The 22,566-nt window shown below is 44.1% G+C and overlaps 1 protein-coding gene across 4 annotated transcripts in view; it reads right to left on the bottom strand.

Annotated features, from left to right (window-relative positions):
* Nucleotides 1–22,566, bottom strand: part of MIB2 (MIB E3 ubiquitin protein ligase 2) — a 52,250-nt gene that overhangs the window by 20,822 nt on the left and 8,862 nt on the right. For all 4 annotated transcript variants that reach the window (XM_075721754.1, XM_075721758.1, XM_075721755.1 and 1 more), the window contains exons 2-5: nucleotides 14,554–14,904; nucleotides 13,908–14,079; nucleotides 4,290–4,396; nucleotides 715–909 (exon numbers count right to left, since the gene is read on the bottom strand). In XM_075721754.1, coding sequence (XP_075577869.1) covers nucleotides 715–909; nucleotides 4,290–4,396; nucleotides 13,908–14,079; nucleotides 14,554–14,800 — 721 coding nt within the window. In that variant the 5' untranslated portion in view covers nucleotides 14,801–14,904. The remainder of the gene's footprint in view (nucleotides 1–714; nucleotides 910–4,289; nucleotides 4,397–13,907; nucleotides 14,080–14,553; nucleotides 14,905–22,566) is intronic.

Raw genomic sequence — 22,566 nt, 5'->3', positions numbered from 1 at the left:
TTTTCCTTCAGGGGAGCAAAAGATGGCCCCTGCACCTCATTAAAAAAATACAACTAAATTACACCTTAGTAAAAAATGCTGCAAGTCCAAAACCACAAGTAGTTTCCTTGGTTTCATCAAAGTTCAGAGGAAAGGTGGACTGCAGCAAGTTGCCAATATAGACATCACCTTTTCCCATGACTTTTTCTAATCTCCCTGCCGGGCAAGTATTTGGTAGCTCCATTCTCAGAAATGTCCCTTTTGTCACATTCCCCTTCAACACACTTTTGGGTTGACCAGAACAATAATATTTGCTCTCTAAAAGCACAGTGAACACCAGTTGAACCACTGCTTGCCTGAAGAATGAAAAACTTTGGATTAACAAAACTGACACTGGGTTGAATTCTCTGCTGACAGATGCAGGCACTCCCAAGGCAGTTTCATGCATTTGCAGCAGCAAGAAGTTGCCTTGGCAGAAGATCCCTCCTTGGGATACAGATATGGGCATCTGATGGTCTTACACAATCTTACCACTGAAAGGCCAAACTACTTTACTAGCCACTCTGAAATAAAGCGGTAAGTTCACACAATGACCACTTTTTTTAAAATGGTACATATTATGTGGGAACTTTATAAAACCACCTGCTGATTTTCTGTCTTCCAAGCAAAATGGCTTCAGTGTCAGGAAATGGCAGCACGAGTCAGGATTTCCCAGCAGAAGAGGTCTCTACGCACCTAATTTTGGGAGATGCTCTTTGTAGTAAAAGCCACCAGATGCCTCCACAGTACATTTCAGGTCCACTTTTCCCTTGTGACCAACTCTGTAGACATTTGTGGTACCATCAGACCACGTGACGCTGGCCACACTGCGTCCGGTCTCTACATCCCAGCCACGAATATCAACCACACGTCCAGTTTTACCTTCACCACCTGATGGAAAAAGAGGGGAAAAAAGTGTCCGGCTTGCGTTTTCACTGAGACCAACATACAGAAACTCACCTCACACTGGGATGTTTACCGAGATACAATTTAATGACATTTTTATCTTAACTAAGTAAAAAAACAAGGAATAAACTTGTCAGTTCTCCAACTATTCACCACAGAGGAGTAGGCACAGAGCTAAAAGACAGTAGTTGGGGCAGATGAAATTCTGACAGAGAAGTCACCACCAGGAAGGATTTCCGTGGGGCCTTATCATAGGCCAGCTTTACATGTTGAACAGAAGCACACAGGTCTCCTTCACTGCCAACATAGTTCTGCCTAAAGCAGTGCCCTCCAGTCAAGTGTTCTTCATATACATGAAAGAAGGAAATCACACACACAAAAAAATTATTTGGCAGCTCATACAACTTCCTCACAGCTTGTATGATTCATCTTGATCTGCAGAAGGCACAAGAGATCTCAGTCACCTTTTTAATTAGGGAAATTAAACCACGAGACAACTCAGTTTGACCAACTAGGAGAGAACCTTTGCATGAAACACACTGGAAGCCAGCCAGCCATTTATTTTGGAATACAGATACGGAAAAGCTGAATTGTGTGTAGAAGCATCCATTCCTCCTGGTGTACAGAAACACTGCCTAGCTAGGCAACACACGGCGTCACGGCACCACACTGTGGCAAGATGAAAACACAGCAGCGCTGTAAAATCTACCCAAGATCTTTAATCTCTCCCCAGAACATCAAGTAAAGTTTGTTCTGGTACTTCTCTTCACCTGCCCAAGCAAGGAGGAGTACTACTGAAACAAACCAGAACAGGAGGGTATACTTGTGAGAAGGTAAATCTGGCTGGGCAGATGGGACATACTTTCATCTAAGAGACAACAGTCTATCAACACCGAACCTAGTGACAGGCAGTCAGAATTTGCAGATTCCCTGCCTCACTCTGCTGCCAAGTGTGAACCTCGGCAAGTCCCAGCACTGGTCTAGCGCTTTCCCAAACGGGGACAGCAACATCTGTCTGTCTCACCAGGTGGACAGTGAGCTTCTAATTGCCTGCAAAATCTTGGAATTTAACAGCTGAAAGGAGTTAATGTCCTCATCTAACTGCATATCTATCTAAAAAGCATAATACAGATAAGCCAGTGGGCTTTATTGTCAGTTCTATCAAGAACACACCTTTAGAGGGCTGGTCTGAGAATCAGAAAGTCCCAGTATCTCTTGATTTTTACTGGAAGAAAAATATTTTTCTCTCCCTAGAAATGGCAGGTGGATCCCAATTCTGTACACAATTCACACTGCAGCCAGTTACCAGACCAGCACTCCAGATATCCACTCACATGAATGTTATCCATGAAAATACAATTTAAGTTACCAAAAGCATTTCTGTGATGTAACCTGCACAGCTATGCCTAAAAAAGCGTCCCAGGTTAGAACCCAGACCCTAGCAATAGGGCAGCTAACAGTAATTTTCATCTTCCTTTCTGCAGATAACCATAAACAACTGTCCAGTCTGAAATGAATCCGGATGACAGCTCTTAGAAAAGGCGGTTACATCCAATATGCAGTTACTGACCATGGGAAGGGAAAGGAGAGCCTCTGCATGGTCCCAATGTTCAAGTATGGGAAAACAGTGATCTTGCAGCAACACTGTGGTCCTTTGGCTGTATTATTAACGTGGACAGGTTGTAGCAGATCGCTGTCCTTTCCCTGTTCTTTCAGTCTGTAAGAAACCTGGTAGGTATCACTGGCCTCGAATTAGTGCCGACAGAAACTTAGCACCAGCAACAAAAGAACTTAATGTTTGTCTGTTGCAGCAGGGATTCACATTGAACAACAAAAAGTAATCTCCCCCCTCAGCCTGTTCAGATGCTTTTCTCTGAGGAGGGCACTAGCTTCCACTTCCATGGCGTTTGGACTCTAAGACATGGTAGTGAGGAAAAATATGCATTCAATGAAAAGATTGAAGTGACTGAGGAGCTGCCAGGGTCCACCCTGACCACAGCAGAGAAAAAAGTTTGGTCAATTGGCAAATTTTGCAGTCAATGCTAATTTCTGCAAAGGGCTCAGGCGGCAGGAATACTAAGAAGACACAGGCAAATAAAAGCAAGATCATTTGATCAGATTTCTCAACTAGCTGCTATTGCCCTTATTGCTATTGCCCACGCTGGACCACACAATCAATACATAAACTTAGCAGGACCCTGTTATAGAGTTTGCAATGTTATTTATTAGCACTACTTATATGTCACCTCCTTAAATGGAAACAGAGTTGATGTGTTAGTGCTAGCAGGAAGCTAAGTTCAGAAGAGCAAAAGGCTGTGGATGGCAAAAGGCGGTCCTCATTAAAGATCAGCTGAGTGTCTGCCCTTATGTTTCTTCTCACTTGTCTTGCACATATAACTGCCTTCAGGTCACAATCATCGTGTGACACAATGCAAGTCTCAGACATGTAAATGTTGATCTGATCTCAAAAGTATGGATAAGCTGTACTGAGCATAAGCTGCTTTTGCTCTCAGACCTTGCAAGTATCCATGTCCTCCACTGAACCCAGAGCCACAATAAATGGTGGATTCAACATTGGAAACCTTTAGACTTACAACTTAATTATTAAGGGAAAAAAGAAGCTGTAAACATTACAGTGTGTACAAGGGCTCTGGAATACAAACAGACAGTAAAGTTGCCTTAACTCTGTAGCACTACACAGAAATTGGTATCAGTGAATCAGACACAGTCATTATACCCCAAGAGCAGCTCTAGAAAAGGCATTTTTGTCTCTTTGCATTTTCAGCCTGAAGTTACAGTTCATACAGAAAGCAGAAACCATTCTCCAGCAACCACAGCAAACAGTTCTTCATTAATGCTCCATGTGAAACACTCCTTACAGATCATTTCTCTTCACTGTTCTTAAAAGCATCCAAATAATGATATTCCAAAGAACTCCAAAGGAAAAAGGAGTACTGTACACAAAGTCAGACAAACCTTATTCCCACTGTGAATGGATGCTTTTTCAGGAGAAGATAGGTCTCTACTTTCTTGTAACATGGTATACATTTATAGTTCTATACAAGATCTTTCAGGATGGTTCCCATGAGTTTTTCACATCTATGAAATAGGAGCAGCAAACCTTCCCTCCCACACCCTGAATGAATGCATACAGTTTATGTCACAGATATGTTTTTAAACAAATACAAGAAAACAAATAATATTTCATACTCTAAAGAACAGCAACCTGCAATATCTGAACAGCTCCCCTAGAAGCTACTACTCAGCACATGCCTTTTCAATTAGCAATTTGGTAAAAAGAAAAGAAAAAAAAAAGAAAGAGAAAATGGAATAGTGTTTTACAGGACATCTCAAAAGAAGCTTACCATCCTGGTTACCCCACTCCCAGTCGGGGCCACGGACTACTTTAGCCCCCTGGAAAGTCCCTTTTAATGTGATGCGAGTCAAATTCTGGCGAGGACTCACTAGGACTCTGGAAAAACAAAATAAGAGATAACAAATTAATTTATCGTTACTATTCACACTTTATAAAGCTCTGTTCCAACCGAGGTCTGTCAAATGAGGACCAAGTGTACCACACTTACACAGAAAAACATGGCTTGAGTTCTGAAGGGCATGTAAGAAGTGAGAGAAAACAATAAAATAGCTGATCGGGGTCTTTGATCCTAAAAGCTGGGCTCCCCAGGAAGGTCAGAATACTCATGCACTGTTCCACTGACGGCAGAAAGACAACTAGTGAATAATGCACTGGGCGAAAGAAGACCCAGGTTTATCTTCAAACATTAGCAAAAATTGTGAGATCTATGGTGAGCTGTAAAAAAGTTCTGTGTTTCTCTCAACTGTGGGATGCAGACAATTGGGAATAGAGGCTGCTAAGCAAGCATGAGGAACAGGCACACTTCAGTGACTGCCTGTGGAGACAAACACGTATCTACACACAAGCAGCAGGACTGGTGGGGTCTCTCTCTCATGTTGTTAGGTACCAGAATGGCATCTTGCTGACTCAGGAAGTTGAACATACCTAAACACAAAGATTCGAAATGATTACATTCACTCACTTGCACACAGCATGCTTAGCCATGAAGGAAAAGAAATCATCCTTCTTTCAGAACTTCAAGAGCCTTTGCTGTGCAGAGCAAAAATAAAATCTAGCAGCTCCAAAGAAGAAAAAATTCCCCACACACTCTCTGAGAAGCGCAATCCACAAATTCTATTAGGGCAAGGCAGCTCACTAAGGGCCAAGTACGATTACTGTGAATACATGCAAAGTAATATTTTTGTGAACTATTTACCAGCATTCTACAGCATAAGGTTCAACATCTGCAAACTAAAGTAATCAAAATCTGCATTTAGCAACTTCAGCCCATTGCCTACACAGAGCAGGGGAAGCCCTGCTACAAATATCATCAAGCAATCCTAAACATCACAGCAGGAGGGCATGTGAGTTTTCATTGCCATCTGTGCCAGTTATAATCCACACATGCTTCCCAAAGGAGAACACCCAAGTCAATTAATATAAGTCTCATACAATCAAAACATATCTTTAAAACAGAGCCTCTGAGAGGAGGGGGGGGGGGGGAAAAAAAAAAAGAGAGGAGTAAGGAGGAAGTTAGTAACTTCTCCAGAAAGTCTGACATCTCTTCAAAGGGAGAGTGAAGCTGACTTTCAGCTGCCCTTGTATCCCATCGCTAAGGTTAAGGCAATGCTTATGGGCATTACCAGGGTATATGCTGCATGAAAGCAGTAACAGCTCAGGCAGTCTCTTAGCTCCAAGTCATAAGGAGTTCAGCACACTTCGTAACGTAAGCTGCAGACCGCACCACCTAGTTCACTTGCTGAAAAGCAGAGCAGATTAGATCAGCAGTGTTGTGGACAGACTGTTTGCAGGATAACACAGATCTTTCTATCTGCCCTGCAATCCGCATCACAGGCATACACACTGATCCATCTTAAGAAAAAAGAAAAAAAAAATACCTACGTGATAGTAAATAGGGGATCTGATGTCCTGTTAAAGCAGCTTCCAATTCCCATAATGTTACAGCAGCTTCTCTGCTGTTTTTGTGCGTGCTGTTCCTAGTCTCTGTTCCCTAGCAGAAAGCTTTCTCATGAGATACCAAGCCACCAAAGTCCTTATGGACCTGTTTGTGTTGCTCACCCAGGGTACAATCCACTTTTCTAGGTGACTACAAAGGTGCCACAATCCATAGCCGTAACTGCTCACCTCCTCCTGACAGGCTCTATGGCAACTCCCAGACCAGACAGAGCAAAACCAAGCTCAGCAGCTGTTCCGCAGGGGAAGGGGAGAGGAAGCCTACCAGGGGTAGGGCTGACCTCAGAATGCTGTATTTATTTTCCATCTAATACCTAGAGAGAGAAGGTGGAGACTCAGAAGGATAAAAAGCTTACGCTTGAACTTACTGTTTACTTATCCATCAGAAGCCTAAGTCTTTTACCTTTCTTAACTTGTTAACAGATCTCCCACCTGTGCTTTGCAACCTAATGTGTTTAAAAAGAGGGAGAGATCATTTACACATGTTCTTATCATTGTTGAATGTTCATTATTCAGATTGTAGCTCAACAGGAGGAAGATGAAGACCATTTTTGGAATGATTGAGATTTTGGCCGTTTCAAACACCATCAAGGCTGGCAGTTGTTATGAAAGAAAAGATAATGAAAGATGGCTAGGAAAAAGCTCAGCTAAAAAGAAACACTGATCAGCATTCATTTTATTGCACTGTGTCATGCACTATAGACTGGCTTCAAAAACCAGCATGGATTTGTGTACTACATCTGAAACAGCTTAGTTACAACATGCTGTTTTCACTGTATTTTGCTGAATGCTTTTCTAACAATTTATCAAAGATGTCTTAGTCAAGCCCTGAGACAAAGTGATAAAAATATACTTCTCTCCTCCAAACTCTGCTCTCACAAGGGAGTGGTTTCAATGCAAAGATTCTCAGTGATAGTAAAAGTAAAGCACGATGCTAAGCTTAAGCAAGATGTTTAAACAGCAAAATAACCACCACTCGTTATATTCCTAGCATAATTTCCCTTTTTGTATAATCATATAACAGCAGCCATTTCCCATCTCAACAGCTCTCACGTTAACCTGTCACTTTCAGTGCCATTAGTGGCTAGAGACCAGGAAAACAAAGCTGACCAGTTCAGAACGCTGAGCTTCCTTAAAGAAGAAAGAAGGGTAAGAAACTCCATCTCCTATTCTACTTAAATGCTGGACACAACCCACCATAACTGCCTTCTTTCCCTGGCCTCACAAAAATTTTGACCTTGTCTTGAACCACACTGCTGACCAGCAACACTGAAGAATGATGCGAGAACCAGATGTCCTGAGCCAGTACATCTTAGGTTTTAATCTAATTCAACATGTTTTGCTCCAAATACTGGATAACAACCCAAGTTATTAGCGTGTTGCAAAAACACCCTAGGGATAAATTTAATCACTGCGATATTGCCTTTAATAACAACTTTAATTACGGCAGCCAAAGTCTGCAGCCATTTCTGCCCTACAAATTCCAATGATATTAAATTACTGTAGAGTCCAGAAAACACTTGGGAGCGTGTACTGTACAGGACGACGCTGTGTCTCTCTTCAGCATGCCTGGAGCCACCCCCCTGTGGATATTCTGCCTGTGCTCAAATTTCCCCAAGGTGCTTACATAGCCTTTCACATCACGGAGAGCTATGCTCCAGACAGCTAGAAAAATTGCATCATCCATGCTTTACAGATAGAGATTTGAGACCCAAAACAACTGACTTGGAGATGTTTAAATAGAGACTGCTTTTAATTTGCAGTAGCGATCCGAGGCCCTGCGGAACTCAGAACTCCTTCATACCCGGCACAGCTGACATATTTTGCAAGACAGAGACTTCTCCACTGCAGAAGATTCTTACTCGAAGAAACAAACACAATGCACGGGACTGGAAAGTAGAAGGGATGGTCACCCTGCAAGGTAGCAGGCCATAAATGTTGTGTTAATCTCTTCAGAAAGGCATGGCTGTAAACTAGAATCTCAGGTCATGGTGGGTACAAACCCACACTCCTAGGATGTAGAAAGATCTACACAGGCTACCTCAAGAAAAGCCAACACAAAGATCTTACAGAAACTACAGGTAAAACCGACCTCAACGATGCAAGAAATTCTAGATTCTCTAATCCTCCCTAGCAAAGCTTTTACTGAAGCACTTCCAGCAAAGGATAAAGGAAGGAAATTCTGACAGATGGCAGGCGGATGCTGACTGCTCAAGCATGAACCAGACTAAGACAAGGACGCTAGTAAGTGAGGGATCAGGATCACAGAAACCTATTTCAGGAACTGTCTTTACCAAGAATTTCCATTGTCAATCCTATCCTTCTTTGCCAAGGCACAGTTCTTCACAAAACCGGCTGCATGTTTATAACTCAGACCGCAAGGTCTGAGTCGGGCTAAATGTTTGCTGTCTTTTTTTGCTAACCTCCGCAGCTAACATATCAGACTCAGTTTTGGAAAGCCACAGCGGGCAAGATTTCAGACCAACGCTATCAAATGTGAACTAAAATGTGTGTGTGCACCTAAGACTTGACACTGTACTGCAGACAGAAGGTTTTCTCAACTGTGCTCTCAGAGACGTCTATACGCAGCCTTTAATGGCAGAATACTGTAGTGACAATGATACAGAAGCACTGGTGAGCATACAAAGTGAAATGTCTTGTTATCATCCTTTAATCATGACTATTAGTTCAAAACACAAGCTAAGGATGTTTTAGTGACGATTTTTCTTGCTTACCGTTTTGATCATGTAATTCCACAAAAGCTAAAGATAAAATACATCACTGAAATATAATCTCTATTCCACAAATCAAACAGAATATTCCAAACTAAATAAGGGAAGCCCCAGTGTGGGGATAGGCCCTGGCATTCTGCAATGTAAATATTTTTTAAGGAGGTACAGTTAGGTAGCTTACCTGGTAAATCATGAGGTTTTTTAAAAGTAAAATTACACTCAGTCATTAACAGAATAAATTAATAAATAAATTCATATTAATAAAATCATTAATACTTAATGAGCATTTTAAAAAGTTAGGAAACAAGCATCATCACACAAGACTCAGATTTGATTCAAAATGTTACTCACCAAAATTTCTTAAGTCTAGCAGCTTAAACTGACGTTGCATAAATAGCACATGTTGAAGAGGTTACTACAGTAAATAAACCTGTATCCCCTTTATTGCCTAATAATCAAACACCCAGCAGTTGTCACTCAGCTGCTATATTAGTTCAAGCTTACAGTATAAGCAGTCACAGACAGAAGGCTGGATTATTAAAGCCGCCTTGAATGGGTCTGCATTGCACATGCATACCTAAATGATAACATGCACTTGTTCTTGTAATCTATCTGGTTTAGAAATCCAACTGGTAGCTAGACCAGACAGAGCTGGTTTAAGAACTATGGCTGAAAATAACTGCAAAGTCTGTTTTGACTACAGTGTAAAACACAAGGTGAGAAAATATTTGTATTTCTTATGCTTGATTACACAAAACATTTCCCTGTGTAGTTTGCTGGCTCCTCCAACTCCACTGTTCTCCAGAAAAAAAATAGGACTTCTGAAAATTTGTTAAGGTTGTGATTTATTGGTGAGTGAAGTCTAGAAAATAGCCTGGGTAAAACGCACCACATCCCCTACTGAAATTCAACATAGCATCATCCCTGAGAAGGTGATGCATGCAAAATGCCATTGCTGCCTTTGCACTTGAATATAATAATACTAATATTTGTGTAAGAGGAAGATTATCTCGGACTTGATTATTTGCAGAACTCACCAGAGCTTGCCTGCCTATTCCAGCCCTAACATAAACCTGATGAGTTTTGCTTTGCTGTCCTGCTTACAGACACTGATTCATCTTCCAATTACTAAGCATATATCCAGCAAATGGATACGAGATTGCAAAAAAAGGTCTTCAGTGAAACTGAGCTGTCCATCCTTTTAAACTAAGGATGAGAGCCTCTCCCAAACAGCCATAAAATTCAAACCAAACAAAACCAATAAAAAAACACCAGTGATTGGCAGACGTCAGGAAGAGGTTACTTCAAATGGCAAAATGTAACAAAAATCAGTACTTCCTGCCACCAGAAGTTCAAACTCAGGTCATTTAAGACCTGAAGTAGCCTTCAGGTAAAGGTGTCTTCAAAGCCTCTTTAGAAAACCGATTGGGAACCCTCTACAGTGTCTGTCTGGGCTTAAGGCCTCTTAAATCCTAGGATTAGCGAGCTGCTACGAAGAGTTACGCATCAGCCTTGCCCAGGGTAGCTGCACAGGCGCCACGTGGTGGGTCCGGCAACAGCAGTGCAGGTGGTAGCAATTTGCTGTGCAAGGACATCACGCTGCCATCTCGCAAATTGTCCTACTAGGGGCCTTAGCTTCCTCTGTCAAAGGATCAGCAATGGTAGCAGTTGCAAGACTGGATGCGTGGCAATGTTCTCTCACAACAGACTAAGAATAGAGACCAGGGAGGGACTGGAAACTCCCAGCTCTTGATCTTTGGTTAAAAATCACAGTTGATGTGACAGCTCTGTAATACACATGCATTCCACTGTTCTACATATGATCTCACTGATGGCAAGCCAAGGACTACAGTCATATAAGTAGCCCCCCCCCACTTCATTATGCAAAACCAAGATTATGGGATTATGTCAAATTTGGTGGGCTGTCTCCCCATCCGCTCCCTTTATAAGCTTTCTGACTAATTAACACTCCACGGGGCTCATCACAGCACTTTGCCTGGGTCTTGAAAGCAACACACTGCTGTGCTGGAGGCTCATTGTAAAGAACCAAAAGATACCCATTCCCCACCAGAGAAAGGAAGTGAGAGAATCTTGATCTCTAAAGGAGACTCATCCTGTGTTTCACAGCCATTCAAACAACAGCAGATAGCAACAAAATCTCAAGAAAACCCAAACCCATACAGCAGTTACCATGTCTTTTTAAATACACAGCTTTTTTTGGTCCTTGTGGAACTGCCAAAGCTTTTCTCTTCTATTTTATTAAGCAAGAAAATTGAGATGAGTGATCTAAGTGATAGTCCTAGTGAGTCATAAGTATGCAATTTTTGTTCTTTGAAAAGGATGCTGCATTGCCTAAGGCAATGTGTCTTTACAGCTCAGACCTCAGTTATTCCAAAGAAATCCTCTCTGGGGAACCGTTCAAAGGTGATCTCCCTCTCTGCCCCTTGTTTCACTTTTTTTTTTTTTTAATCAGAACATTCCATTCTTAATGCAGAGCAATCTACAGAACACTAGACCAACAAATCATAGGATCACATCTGCATTAAAGCAAAGGCGTTCCTACTTCTTCCTGCTCCTGCACTACAAGACGTTTCTGAGTGAAACTGTTTCAGTTTGCCAGCTCCCTGTATGAAAGCTCTTGCATAAAACACATATGCATTGCAGTTATAGTACAGTATTCTACCATCCAAATCAGTCAAATGACTGAGACAAAAAGCATTTCTGACAGCCTGCTTTCTCCAGAAGCTTAGTGACTTCTAAGAATCACAATATGCACCTTTCATTCATCTTTAAAATTGCGGCTTTCCACAACTGGAAGCTTCTTCATTGCAGATTTCTAATTTCTCTCTTCATCCCTCGTCACAGCTACACTCAATACCTGCCACGTAGGAACAGCAGGAAAGATGTTACACAACTGGATATACAATATGCAATTACAACTACTGCTGCTTCTTCCTTTACCCCTTATTGAGGCTCCCAGAAACCATTGCCACATCTGACAGGCTCTTGCTGTGTCCCTGATGTCAGACACACAACCCCCGCCCCGTACCACCTTTTTTTTTTTTTTTTTTTAATTAGCTGCCTGGTATTAGGAAGATCATTGCTCCTGCTAACACATAGTAATGTAAATCAGAATACTGCTACTTTAACAAAAGACTTGGTATCATAGACTCTGGCCTACATCTAGACTTCTTTTTATCAACTCAAAAAAAGTTCAGTTATATCAGATCCTCTCTAACCACTGAATGAACCACACTGACAGCAAAAAGCAAAGGAGTTTAGGAAAAAAAAAATCAAATCAAACAAACCAAAAAGCCACCAAGAGGCAAGCATCATCAGACACCAAGTGCTGCGCTAGTGAACATCTACCTCCGAAGAGCCCTCCAGCGCCTCAGTGACGTTCCAGAGTGGTGCTGCAGCGTTTTGTGAAAGTCAAACAACGCGGACAGGACGGTGCTAGGTCTGGCAAGGTTACTGGCAGTCTTCCAAGCTCTCTTTTCACACTGACAGCAAGCACTCTACTGCCTAATTCAAATGGCAGCCTGGACACAGGTCAGATGCAAGCCTCGAAAGGGAAAACTGCTCTATTTACATCTTCCGCCATTCAGATTCCTCAGAAAAGGAAAGAAGTTCTGCAGAAGATGAGAGTCCTGGGGAGAAACTGCCTAGCAATCTGCCTTTTGATAAATGACAGCATTCTGGGATGTTCCTGGTGAGGGTCAGGAAAGGCAAGAGCTGGCCTGCTGCCCAAGACAACGCAGCGCTGTGCAGCACCCTGAAGAACCCATGCAAAGGCCAGAAAATTTGGACTGCTCTGCAACAGTGCAGCCTCTTACAGTAATTGTTGCCTACTTTTTTTTCTTTTTTCTTTAAATGTGAGGAAGATTATGTACCTTAACAGCAGAGCGTACCTAGAACTCAAATAAAAGACACAAGCAGGCACCTCTGAGTAACTACTTGGAGCTAACTATAATATTCATAGAAAGAGGGAGAGGAAAAAAAAAAGTCTATTTTTATATATACATATATTTATATATATATATGAAATCACAAAGCTCATTTCACAATAGGATCTGGCTGGCTTGTCATATTAACACAAGCCCAAGAAACATCCTAATCTGGTGGATAAACACAAGCCTCAAAGCTCAGAGGGGACATCTTTGGACAGCAATATCTAATCCCTTTGCTAGCACTCAGAGTTCTGGCTCAGCCACCGTGGCAAAACTATGGTAATCAACTCCAGAAAGAGCTTCCCATGGGGAAGGAAAAACAGCTGCAAATCCAACACTACTGTCTTTAGCAAAATAATTACACTTTTCATTCTACAGACAGATGCAATGCACAGTGACACTTTCAAAGGGAGAAAATAAAAAAAATTAAAAAAAAATCAATGACAGAGACAAGAGTTGATGTCCTATTACTTTTCCTAAAGGCAAGAGGATTACAAAATTCATCTTCATGCCCACCTTAGGAGGCACAAAAGAAACTATTGTTGAGACTATTTTTCAGTTCTTCCTCAGGACAGGAGAACAGACCTCCACGTTTTGGCACATCAGGAAGGAGCATAAAATTATGGATACTGTTCCACAGGCATCACTGTAGCAGTCACTTCCAATAATGCTAATGTGCAGAGGCACGAGCACAGAGTAAATGGGAAGGTGCTGTTCTTCAGTGAACAGTATAGACCCTGAGAAGGAATCAACAATTTGGGAGTGCAAGATTCCCGTCAGCCTCCCTGTGAGCACTCGGTTATCTGAGAACAGCAAATAGCAAAGCACATCTAAGAAATTATTGGGGGGGGGGGGGGGGGGGAACCAGGGCAGACAACCATTTTTCACCTTAATTTAATTTTTCAGAAAAATTCTGCAGATTTCTGTTTGCTGTCTTTTGCCAATCAGCTCCATAAAAGTGCCAGACCCAGCCTTACACTATTCTATACAACAGTGGTCCCCAAACACTTTTGGTAGCGCAACCCTATCAGTAAAAAAATTTTGAGCACCCCCCAATATATGTACATTTATTTCTTTATAAATTATACAGACTTGTACTACTGAAGTTCTATTATTTTATTCCTGCACCTCAATAGATCATCTTGCACACCTCCTGGGGCACAGAAACCCCATTTTGGAGACCGCTGCTATAGAATAGTGACCTATAAATCTCAACATGGTTCACCGGACTTCCCCTATAGCACCACTTACGGTTGCGAGTGCGCTGTCTCATAGCGCTCGAAGGAGTGAGACAGATCATGCTTGTTGTTCATGTAACACTGTGTGCACAAGTCGTAGTCAAAACACGTTTTGCATTTCCACCGCATTCCCCGTATACCATGCTTCTTGCAACAGTCACAGATGATGTTAGGGTGACGGACACCTAAGAGAACAAAAGCAAAGGAATATAAAATCCACACAGAAATCAGAGCAATCAGGCTGAACAAGCTCTTACAACTACATCAGCATGTTTTAAAGAGAAAAATCATGTACTGTGCGTGTATTGAAGATGATGCAATAATATAACACGAAGTGACGTGTAATACGAAGTATCCATTTCCCGGCTTAAGGGACTCTCATCCTAAAAGTCATGCCAGAATCCAGCCGAGTGACAAAGTCAGCAAAACTGCTAGACCCACAGATAAAAAAGAAAGAGGAAATAAAAGCCTTTGCATAGATGCAAACAGAAATTTCATTGCCATGAACTGGCTGAGCGCACACTGCTGCTCAGCATCAGTCCACAGGCAGTTGCAAAAGGCTTAACGTGCCAGCTAGCAGGTGAGGCAGGTGTTACATATACTAAAGAAGATGGGTTTCCAGCGCTAGTGTTTGTGCTTCTTGCTCATACTGTACTTACCTATTTGTGCGTTATCATACAGAAGAAGGTCGTAAGCTCCTTGGAATCCAGTCCGATAATTGGTTCTGTTGCCTTGATCCCACTGCACGACCACAGTCTTATCTGGAGTGGTTGGGCTGCCTGTACGACCAATCTCAACCACAGTCCCAACATTCCCTTCACCGTTGTCCTGGCTGCCCCACTTCCAGTCCACTCCACGAACGACTCGCATCCCAACCTGCATGCTGGCATAGGGGTCCACGTCCATTGACCTGCACAGCAACCCCTAAAATTCTTCCACGTAAGGGGTCTTGGAGACAGGCAGTATCATCAGCAACACGTTCGGCAGCAGCAGCAGCATGTTCAGCACACCTAATAAGACCACAGACAATTAAGTGATGCCACTTAACACGTCACAGCAATAACTTTCATAGCAAGCTGAGTGGATGCCATTTCAGCTCCTACCCTTGGTACACAAACTCACGCTCAATAAGCAGGGCCAGTAGGTTTTCTAGATTCCACTTCTGCAATGAAAAGAACTCAAACCCCAACTTGAAGTACTTACTCCACCCTGCTGTAAACACCATCATAAGACATTCTGTGCAAAGAGATATTACTGAGGAACATCCTGACTACCTTCTATTTAGCTTATATCTTAATTACAGTCCAGCTGGTGTTTTAAAAATGACAGCTGCCTTTAGCAAGCAAATTGGAAGCCCCTTTTCTTCATAGTATTTATTATAGGTAAATTTAACTCCAACCCCACTAAAAAAAGAAAAAAAGACAATTAGAAATAAAGGCAAGAAAGGTAATTTTTTTTCCCCAGAATGACCTGGCTACAGAAGAGCGCTGACCTGCTGAGTAGATAAATCTGTACTTTATTTAAAACAGGGATCCTCACAGCTTTAGCACAGATGGGAAGGACGCACAAACTAGCCAGACTTCCAAGGCACAGAAACATCTGCATAATATCCAAAAGACTTACTCCAGAGCACTGGGTACGAGGAAAGGGAACTGGGCAAGAAGTCTTTACAAAACTCCAGTACCAGCCCTTGATTTTCAAATTCAGGAGTATGTGCAACAGCTACCAGGGACACAATGGCAACAAAAACAAAAAAAAGCACAGAAAACAGAGTTGAAAGAAATGACCAGGAAAACACCAGCAGCATAATTTTAGCAACAAAAAAGTCAGTACCAGTCTATTTTTGAGGAAGACTCTTCATATCTATCTTAACCATATAATACCGCAGTGTTGCATTTCACTTGCCCAGAAAGTTAGTTTTGGTTTTGATTTTGGGATACAGGAAGTTTTAAAGATGCATATGAAAGAAATGTTTGCCTGTTTTCCAAAAGTAATAGCAGTTTTTAAAAAAGTGCCAACATCAGAGAAATGTCAATCTTTGCTGCTATTTCTCAATGCTAGCTACAGCAGGAACATGGAAGGGTTATTGCCTACCTGCAATAAGCACTGCAGATTTTGTACTGGCGTTAGTAAAAGCTTGGGGTAGCCTTTCCAGCTATTGCCATGACAATTGGTAAATGAGGTGAACGCCACATGGATGCAGCACATTCACAACTTTGAGTTAAATCAAACAGATTGTCAAAGCCTGGTTTGCCTCTTTACCAGAACAACAAGACAGAGGAGCGTGGCTTTCAACGTTTAGGGCCAAGATGCTGCCTCAACTCTGGAAAAACCTGCTGTAGCATCCTTTTATCTTTGGGCATCCCTGGGTCTCCCTCTTCCTCTCAAGCTATCCATAACATCCAAAATTTTATCAGAATTTTAAAAAAACCAAAACAACAGGATGTTAAGGGCCAGATTGTGCAGATTCCAAAAATACAGCAGATCTTACCAACTGCCATGACGCAGAGCCAGTTCAACCCAGGCTGACAAACTAGCTGAAAAGCTAATAGGACGTGTACTCAGACACGGCAATAGGAGCAGCTTTGCGCCACGTGACATGCTGTTAACACTGCTGTCTACCCATACAGTAACTGAAACCACCGAGGCCTAGAAACAAACTCTTCCTCCAGCCAAACATCCCCTTTTAAATGTACGGAGGAGTAGTTTGATGCAAAATCAAGTTTCAAGCATGCAGAAAGAGCCTGATTTCTGTTCAGCTGTAGCACCTCTCTCGCTTCAGCCTTCTCCTGCTAACGCATCACTGTGCCATGCAAACACCTGTCACATGGCAGCAACATCAAGAACAAATGTCCTTGTGAACTTCATGTCACCTTTCGTTCTATCATCACTAAAAGATGCCTTGGGCAACACTTTCATTCAGACTTCCTTTGTGGAAGTGGATGTAACATTGCCGAGTTTAAGGTGCACCAGTGTTCATTGCCTTTATGAAAACAGAAATTATCAAAAAGAAAGAATAGCTTTTTCAGAAAGCATTGCAGAGCCTAATGAGATTTGTATGATCCCCTCTTCCTCCCGATCAAAGATGAATAAAATGGACACTTTATTGCTTTAACTAAGAGGCAGAACTGCTTTTTTAAAAGGCTGCTATCAACCAGTCAAGACAGTCAAACCCACTGCAGAGAAAACAAATGGAAACATCCAACAACACAAAGGTACAAGAGAAGCACAGTTCAATTATGGCTACATGGCTTTTCCTTAACAACCACCACCCTTCCTGTCCGATCCAAGTGAACTGGTGGAAGGTGGGGGTAGGTAATAACAGTGGGAAAAGGAATTGCATGCTTAGAGAAGGAAACAACGAATACCATAGGGTTTTTTAGATGAGGATGGAGTGCCACTCCCCAACCTTAAGAGTTTTATGCTATTTCAGTGGACCTTTTCCTTCTCCGCAGGAACAAATGAAACATCACAGGCTTCAGAACTCTCAGCATTTCAAGGAAGGCAATGCCAGTTCCAAAAATTACTCATCATATAAGAACATTCCAGGCTGTGCCACAAACCCATAGAATTTAAGCCACTGCAGTGTAAAGGAGGATGATCCCTTGGTACCTGAAAACAGACAGCAGGCTAGCACACGACGTATTGTGACCCATGCTCAACAGAGCACTCAAACAGCAGAGTACCAGCCTCAGGTCAGAACTGCCTTGGGCCTAGAAATGCATGACCCACATACAGGCAGCGCCACGCTTTCTCTGTGCACCTTCCCACTACTTTTCTCACATGGATGCTAGAGAGCTCTTCTTCAAACTGCCAGTGAAATACACAAGCTACATGAAGACACTTTGTACAAAGAGTCCTGGAGAAACGCGTCATTTCACCGCACTGTGAATTTACTTATGGATGCGATATGACATGCCAGCATCAGGTGTCTTGTCACAGAACTGCCAACAGACAGCAATCTCTGTCAGCATCACAGGTACCGAGTTGCAAGGACAAAAATCCATCTAACCGGTAGGCCATAATAAGCTGGATCCAGATGGGAACAGACTTTTAGTGTTGCCACAGGCATCAAGCTTCCCTTGGCTCTGCAGGTCCCTACAACTCGCAAAGGAGCTGCACGTGTACTCACCCCACAGCTCTAGGAAGCTACCGTAGTGCAGCCATACGCTTGTGATGCTGAACACTAGTTAACGGAGTCGTCTGTGCTGCAATGACCTTCACGCAATCCCTTGCTCACTGCTCTGAAGGCTGCCGTCTTAACGTGAACACTCCATTTTCCACACAAGAAGGCACCAAATGCATTCCGCATTCCCATCTAATCCGCAGGGGTGATGCATAACAAGAGTAAAGAACAATTCAAAATCTTTACAAGATGAATTACAATGCTCATGCAGTCTGAACCTTGCCAGAGATCAGCATTATTTACTTCCTAAGTGGAAACACTTCACTCATTCAAGCAAGTAACTCCTCCCTTGATGCTGTCTGGGTCATAATTATTCCAGGGAAGGATAGGTGTAGCTGCCAGAAATGATTCACAGAGAAAACATCAGTTTCCCATGGGAGTTTAAAGTAACTATGAACAAACGTTGTAAGACCAAGCATATTTCTGAATCCTGACCTAAGATTCTGACTTCATGCACTGTGACATAGGAAAAACCAGCCCAGGTGTAATGTATGAGTCCATTCTTAGGAAATCTCAGTGATACTGAACTGGAACAAAGGGAAAATAATTTGGCGCCTTCAGTCTGCAACATTTTAGTTGCAGTAATTGTTACAACTTTCTGCCAATATTCAAATTCCACTGTTGGTAGAAGGTGCTCTAGAAGCAACCTAATATCCGTCTAGTAAGAGGCAAAGGTTGCTGCTGTACTGTATACGCTGTAAACAGAACCGAACAGATTCGGTTCCCCAGAGAGGATTTCTTTGGAATAACTGAGGTCTGAGCTGTAAAGACACATTGCCTTAGGCAATGCAGCATCCTTTTCAAAGAACGAAGCAGATTGACAAAATCAGCGCACGTAACTTGGTTATTAAGTTATTTGGACAGTATGGCAAACAGAGGAAGATGCAGGTGATTTTGTTTCCTTTTTTTTTTTTTAAAGCAGCTTTTTTTTTTTTCTTTACACATATTTTGTGGTTCGAATGGCCTTCTTGGGTGAATTACTCCACCTTACAGAGCTTTGTCTATCCTAAGGATGCCTCCTTAAGTGCTCTGGCTATGGCATATGCAAACCATACGCTTTTTCAAATGATCAGCACAAGGCTGTGAAGCCGAGACTTTGATATTCCTCTAGTTTCTGAACATCCTTTGTGAACTCACACGGAGATGGCTGCAGCGGAACTTTTAGTACGGGGTCTTTTCCACAGCAGCTCACTTGAGCCTGAAACGCCCAGCTTTCCCAACTGTTAAATCACAAGTCCCACAAGGAGTCATTATTACGCTAAGCACTTTGGAAAATAACATCATCCCCCAGCTCTTCCTGTTTTCATCCTCTTTGACTCTTCCTTCTCAGGTACAGCCTGTTACTTTGGATATTGCCTCGCCGGTAACTGGAGACCTGCAGCATCCAACACCTCCCGAAGAGCTCACGCCGCCCACCTGCTCTCATCCTCCTGCTCCTAGGGGATTCTCCAAGGAATACAAAGCGCACCTGGGCTAGAAACGCCTAAAACGGGCCCCACACGGCAACCGGCTGGACCCAGCGCGGCCGCGCTACAGCAGCGCTGCTCGCCCAGAGCCGCCGCTCGGGCGGGAGGAGCCCAAACGGGCCCGAGCTCCCTCCCGGCCCGAGCCCGAGCTCCCTCCCGGCCCCGCCGGCGACGCGCGGCCGCCGCGGTGAGTGAGGGGCGGCCCGGCCCGGCCCCCCGCCCCGCCTTACCTGAGGGCGGGGGCGGCTGCGGCTGCGGCCCGGCGCCGGGGGCTTCCTCGGGCCGGGGCCGGAGGCGAGGCAGGGGCCGCCGGGGCCGGAGGCGAGGCGCCGGCCGGCGATTTCGTTTCCCGGCAGGAACCCTCGGCCCGGCCCCCGCTCTGCGGCGCGGTCACGGCCACCACACGCGGGGCGGCTCCCGGGCGGAGCCAGCCGCTGGCCGCCCCGTCCCCGCTCCGGGCGGCCCCGTCCCCCGCCAGCCGCGGCCCAGAGACCCCCGGTGCCGTCGCGGGGGGGACGCTCAGGGCATCCCGAGGACTGACCCCTCCCCGGGGGAGCTGCCGCGCCCGAGCCCCACGGCTGCCGGCCTGCGAGGGCTGAGGCTGCGGGCGGGGGCGGAGCCGCCCCAGCTGAGGGCGAGCCTCCCCCTTCCCCACTCGGCCCCGCAGCGGCAGCTGGGGCTTGGCCCGGCCCTGAGGCGCCGGCCCGGCCTGCTTCCCCGGCCCTGAGCGGAGATAAAAGCCGTGTTTCCTTCCGAGGGCCCGGGCAGTCACCCAGGGCCAGAACCTGCCCTCTCGCAGCCAGCTGCGCCAGGCTGATAGCGAGCAGCCGCCTTGCTCCCTCCGGAGCCTCCGAGCTCTGCTCTCCAGCCAGCTGCAGACAGACACGGCTGTGGGTCAGGCTCCCTACGGACCGGCACAGCATCTCTCTTCTTATGCTTTAAAAGCCACAAATCCTGACCAAATCCACAGCACCCCATCACGTGTGATTCCCTCGCAGTGAAGTTTTGCATCCTCTTCGATTCGTGTACGTGCTCCGAGTGCCAGTGCCGGGCCTCCGGCACAAACGTGACTCTGCAACAGGGTACACGGCTGGAGCCTGGCAACCGAGGGCGAAACCTTCGCCTCCGGGAATCCTCAGCGGTCTGGGCAGCCCTCACAGGAGTCAAGGTCTCCTCCACAAATTCCCACTCGGGGACAGAAAATACATAATACTCCTAAGAGGAAAAAACACTCTGTCCTCTGCCTTACAAAAATGGGCAGATCAACAGTTCCTGAAACTCAGTATTTGTTTATTCAACATGTACTGTGTTCATGCTGCCCCCCTGACACTACTATGGAGCTATGAACCCGTTCTTCCACATGGCCTTTTGCACATGGTATACAATGCAGTGAGTAAGAGAATTAAGCTTTGGCATCCTCAGCACAACTGCTGAGAGGTGAGTAAAGCAGCTTATTTTAATTAGAAGAGGATCTAAGGAGTTTTACAGCCTGTCTTCCAAGATGTCGTCCATCCCCCCGTCCCCCCCCAGTAGTGAATAGGCAGCACAGGAAGAACTACACACAGGCTTGAGTTAATTTAATAAACTTGCAGCAGACTGGGAGTTAGCTTACATCTCAGCTACCTCTATAGTCTTTCATTCTCTGTGAAACAGCGAAGGCAGAAGCAGCAATAGCAGCATAGTAAATTAATGTTGATGAGATTCTTCCATTGAAAAGCAACAGAGAGCATTGAAAGGATTAGGAAAACAGAGTGTAACTAAGAGAGCCATAACAATGAATAGTGCAAGTGGCAGTAACCAGATGAAATGAATGCAAACATTTACAGGGATCACTGAAATGAACAATGATCCTTTTGGATAAGTGCTGATTAGATCAGCGCTCATAAGGACTTAACAAGCAGAAAAAAGGTATGCCAGGCACATTCCAGCTGTGAATTTTATTAGCAAACGAGTGGAATTATGCTTCGGTATTTGATCCTCAACTCATCTCTCAAGGAAGAGGTGAATATACCAAGCAGAGCCAGAGCACTGTGCATAAAGCCGCTATTAGCTTGACATCAGCAAAATAACTGCAAGCCAATGAGCTCTGTCAAGACAAACGTCACTTGCTTTATCCTTCCTTGATCCCAATGCAGACTGGGCAAACCTCATAAAATGTTTACAGACACCTAGCACAGACAGCCGGGAACAGAGCACGTCACCAACGCTGCCTGCAACAGCAGAAATACAGAACAGTTTCACTGCAGCACAAGCAAGCAGTCAGAATGATGCCGTTCCTTCTTCAGGAGATAGTTCAACAACAAGATGCCAAAAGGACACTGGTAGTGTTCCTGCTGGCCTCGTTGCTCATTGCAGTGGGATTTCCACACAAGAGCAAAGGTCTGCAGTTCAAATCAGAGGTCAAAAGGATCTGTTCCCCACTAAAACAGGCAGCAGAGACGCACCTGACGCAGTCAGGAGCAGTTTCTTCAACTATTCTGTATTATTAAGCTGCCAAAGTGGTTCCTAGTTACTCCAAATATTTTATTTTAAGCCCTCACCATGCACACACACCCCCCCATTTTAACTGCTTGCTTCCAAGGGAACTTCAGGGACACAGTTCTATTAAAAAAGTTATATCAAGCAATTAAAAATTTAGATTGATCAGCTACCACTACTGTAAAGTTTCAAGATTTACTTTTGTATATCCTCACACTAGGAACATGAACAGAGATCCAAACAAGCTAGGTGTAATGGCTAAATTAAGCCGGCTCACATTGGCTTAAGAACTCCTGTTGTGGCTATGCAGCTGGTTTTGGCAGGACTGCTTTCTACACCGCTCCTATGGGCATTCACCCTACAGAAATAAGGCTCGACAGGGTTTTCCAGCTTTCCTGACACAAGCAGTGTTTTTGTGAAACCAACACAAGTTGGATAGCTAAATGCCTGGCCGATGCTTATCTACACAATTAAGTATTGTTCCCTACCCCAGTTTCCCTACCTGCAAAACAGAAATAAATACTTCTGTATTCTTTAATAAG

This window comes from Pelecanus crispus, chromosome 15, assembly GCF_030463565.1.
Source record: "Pelecanus crispus isolate bPelCri1 chromosome 15, bPelCri1.pri, whole genome shotgun sequence".
In the NCBI taxonomy this organism is placed as follows: Eukaryota; Metazoa; Chordata; class Aves; order Pelecaniformes; family Pelecanidae; genus Pelecanus; species Pelecanus crispus.
Note: the sequence above shows the minus strand (reverse complement) of the source record. Positions and strands in the feature narration are given on the sequence as shown.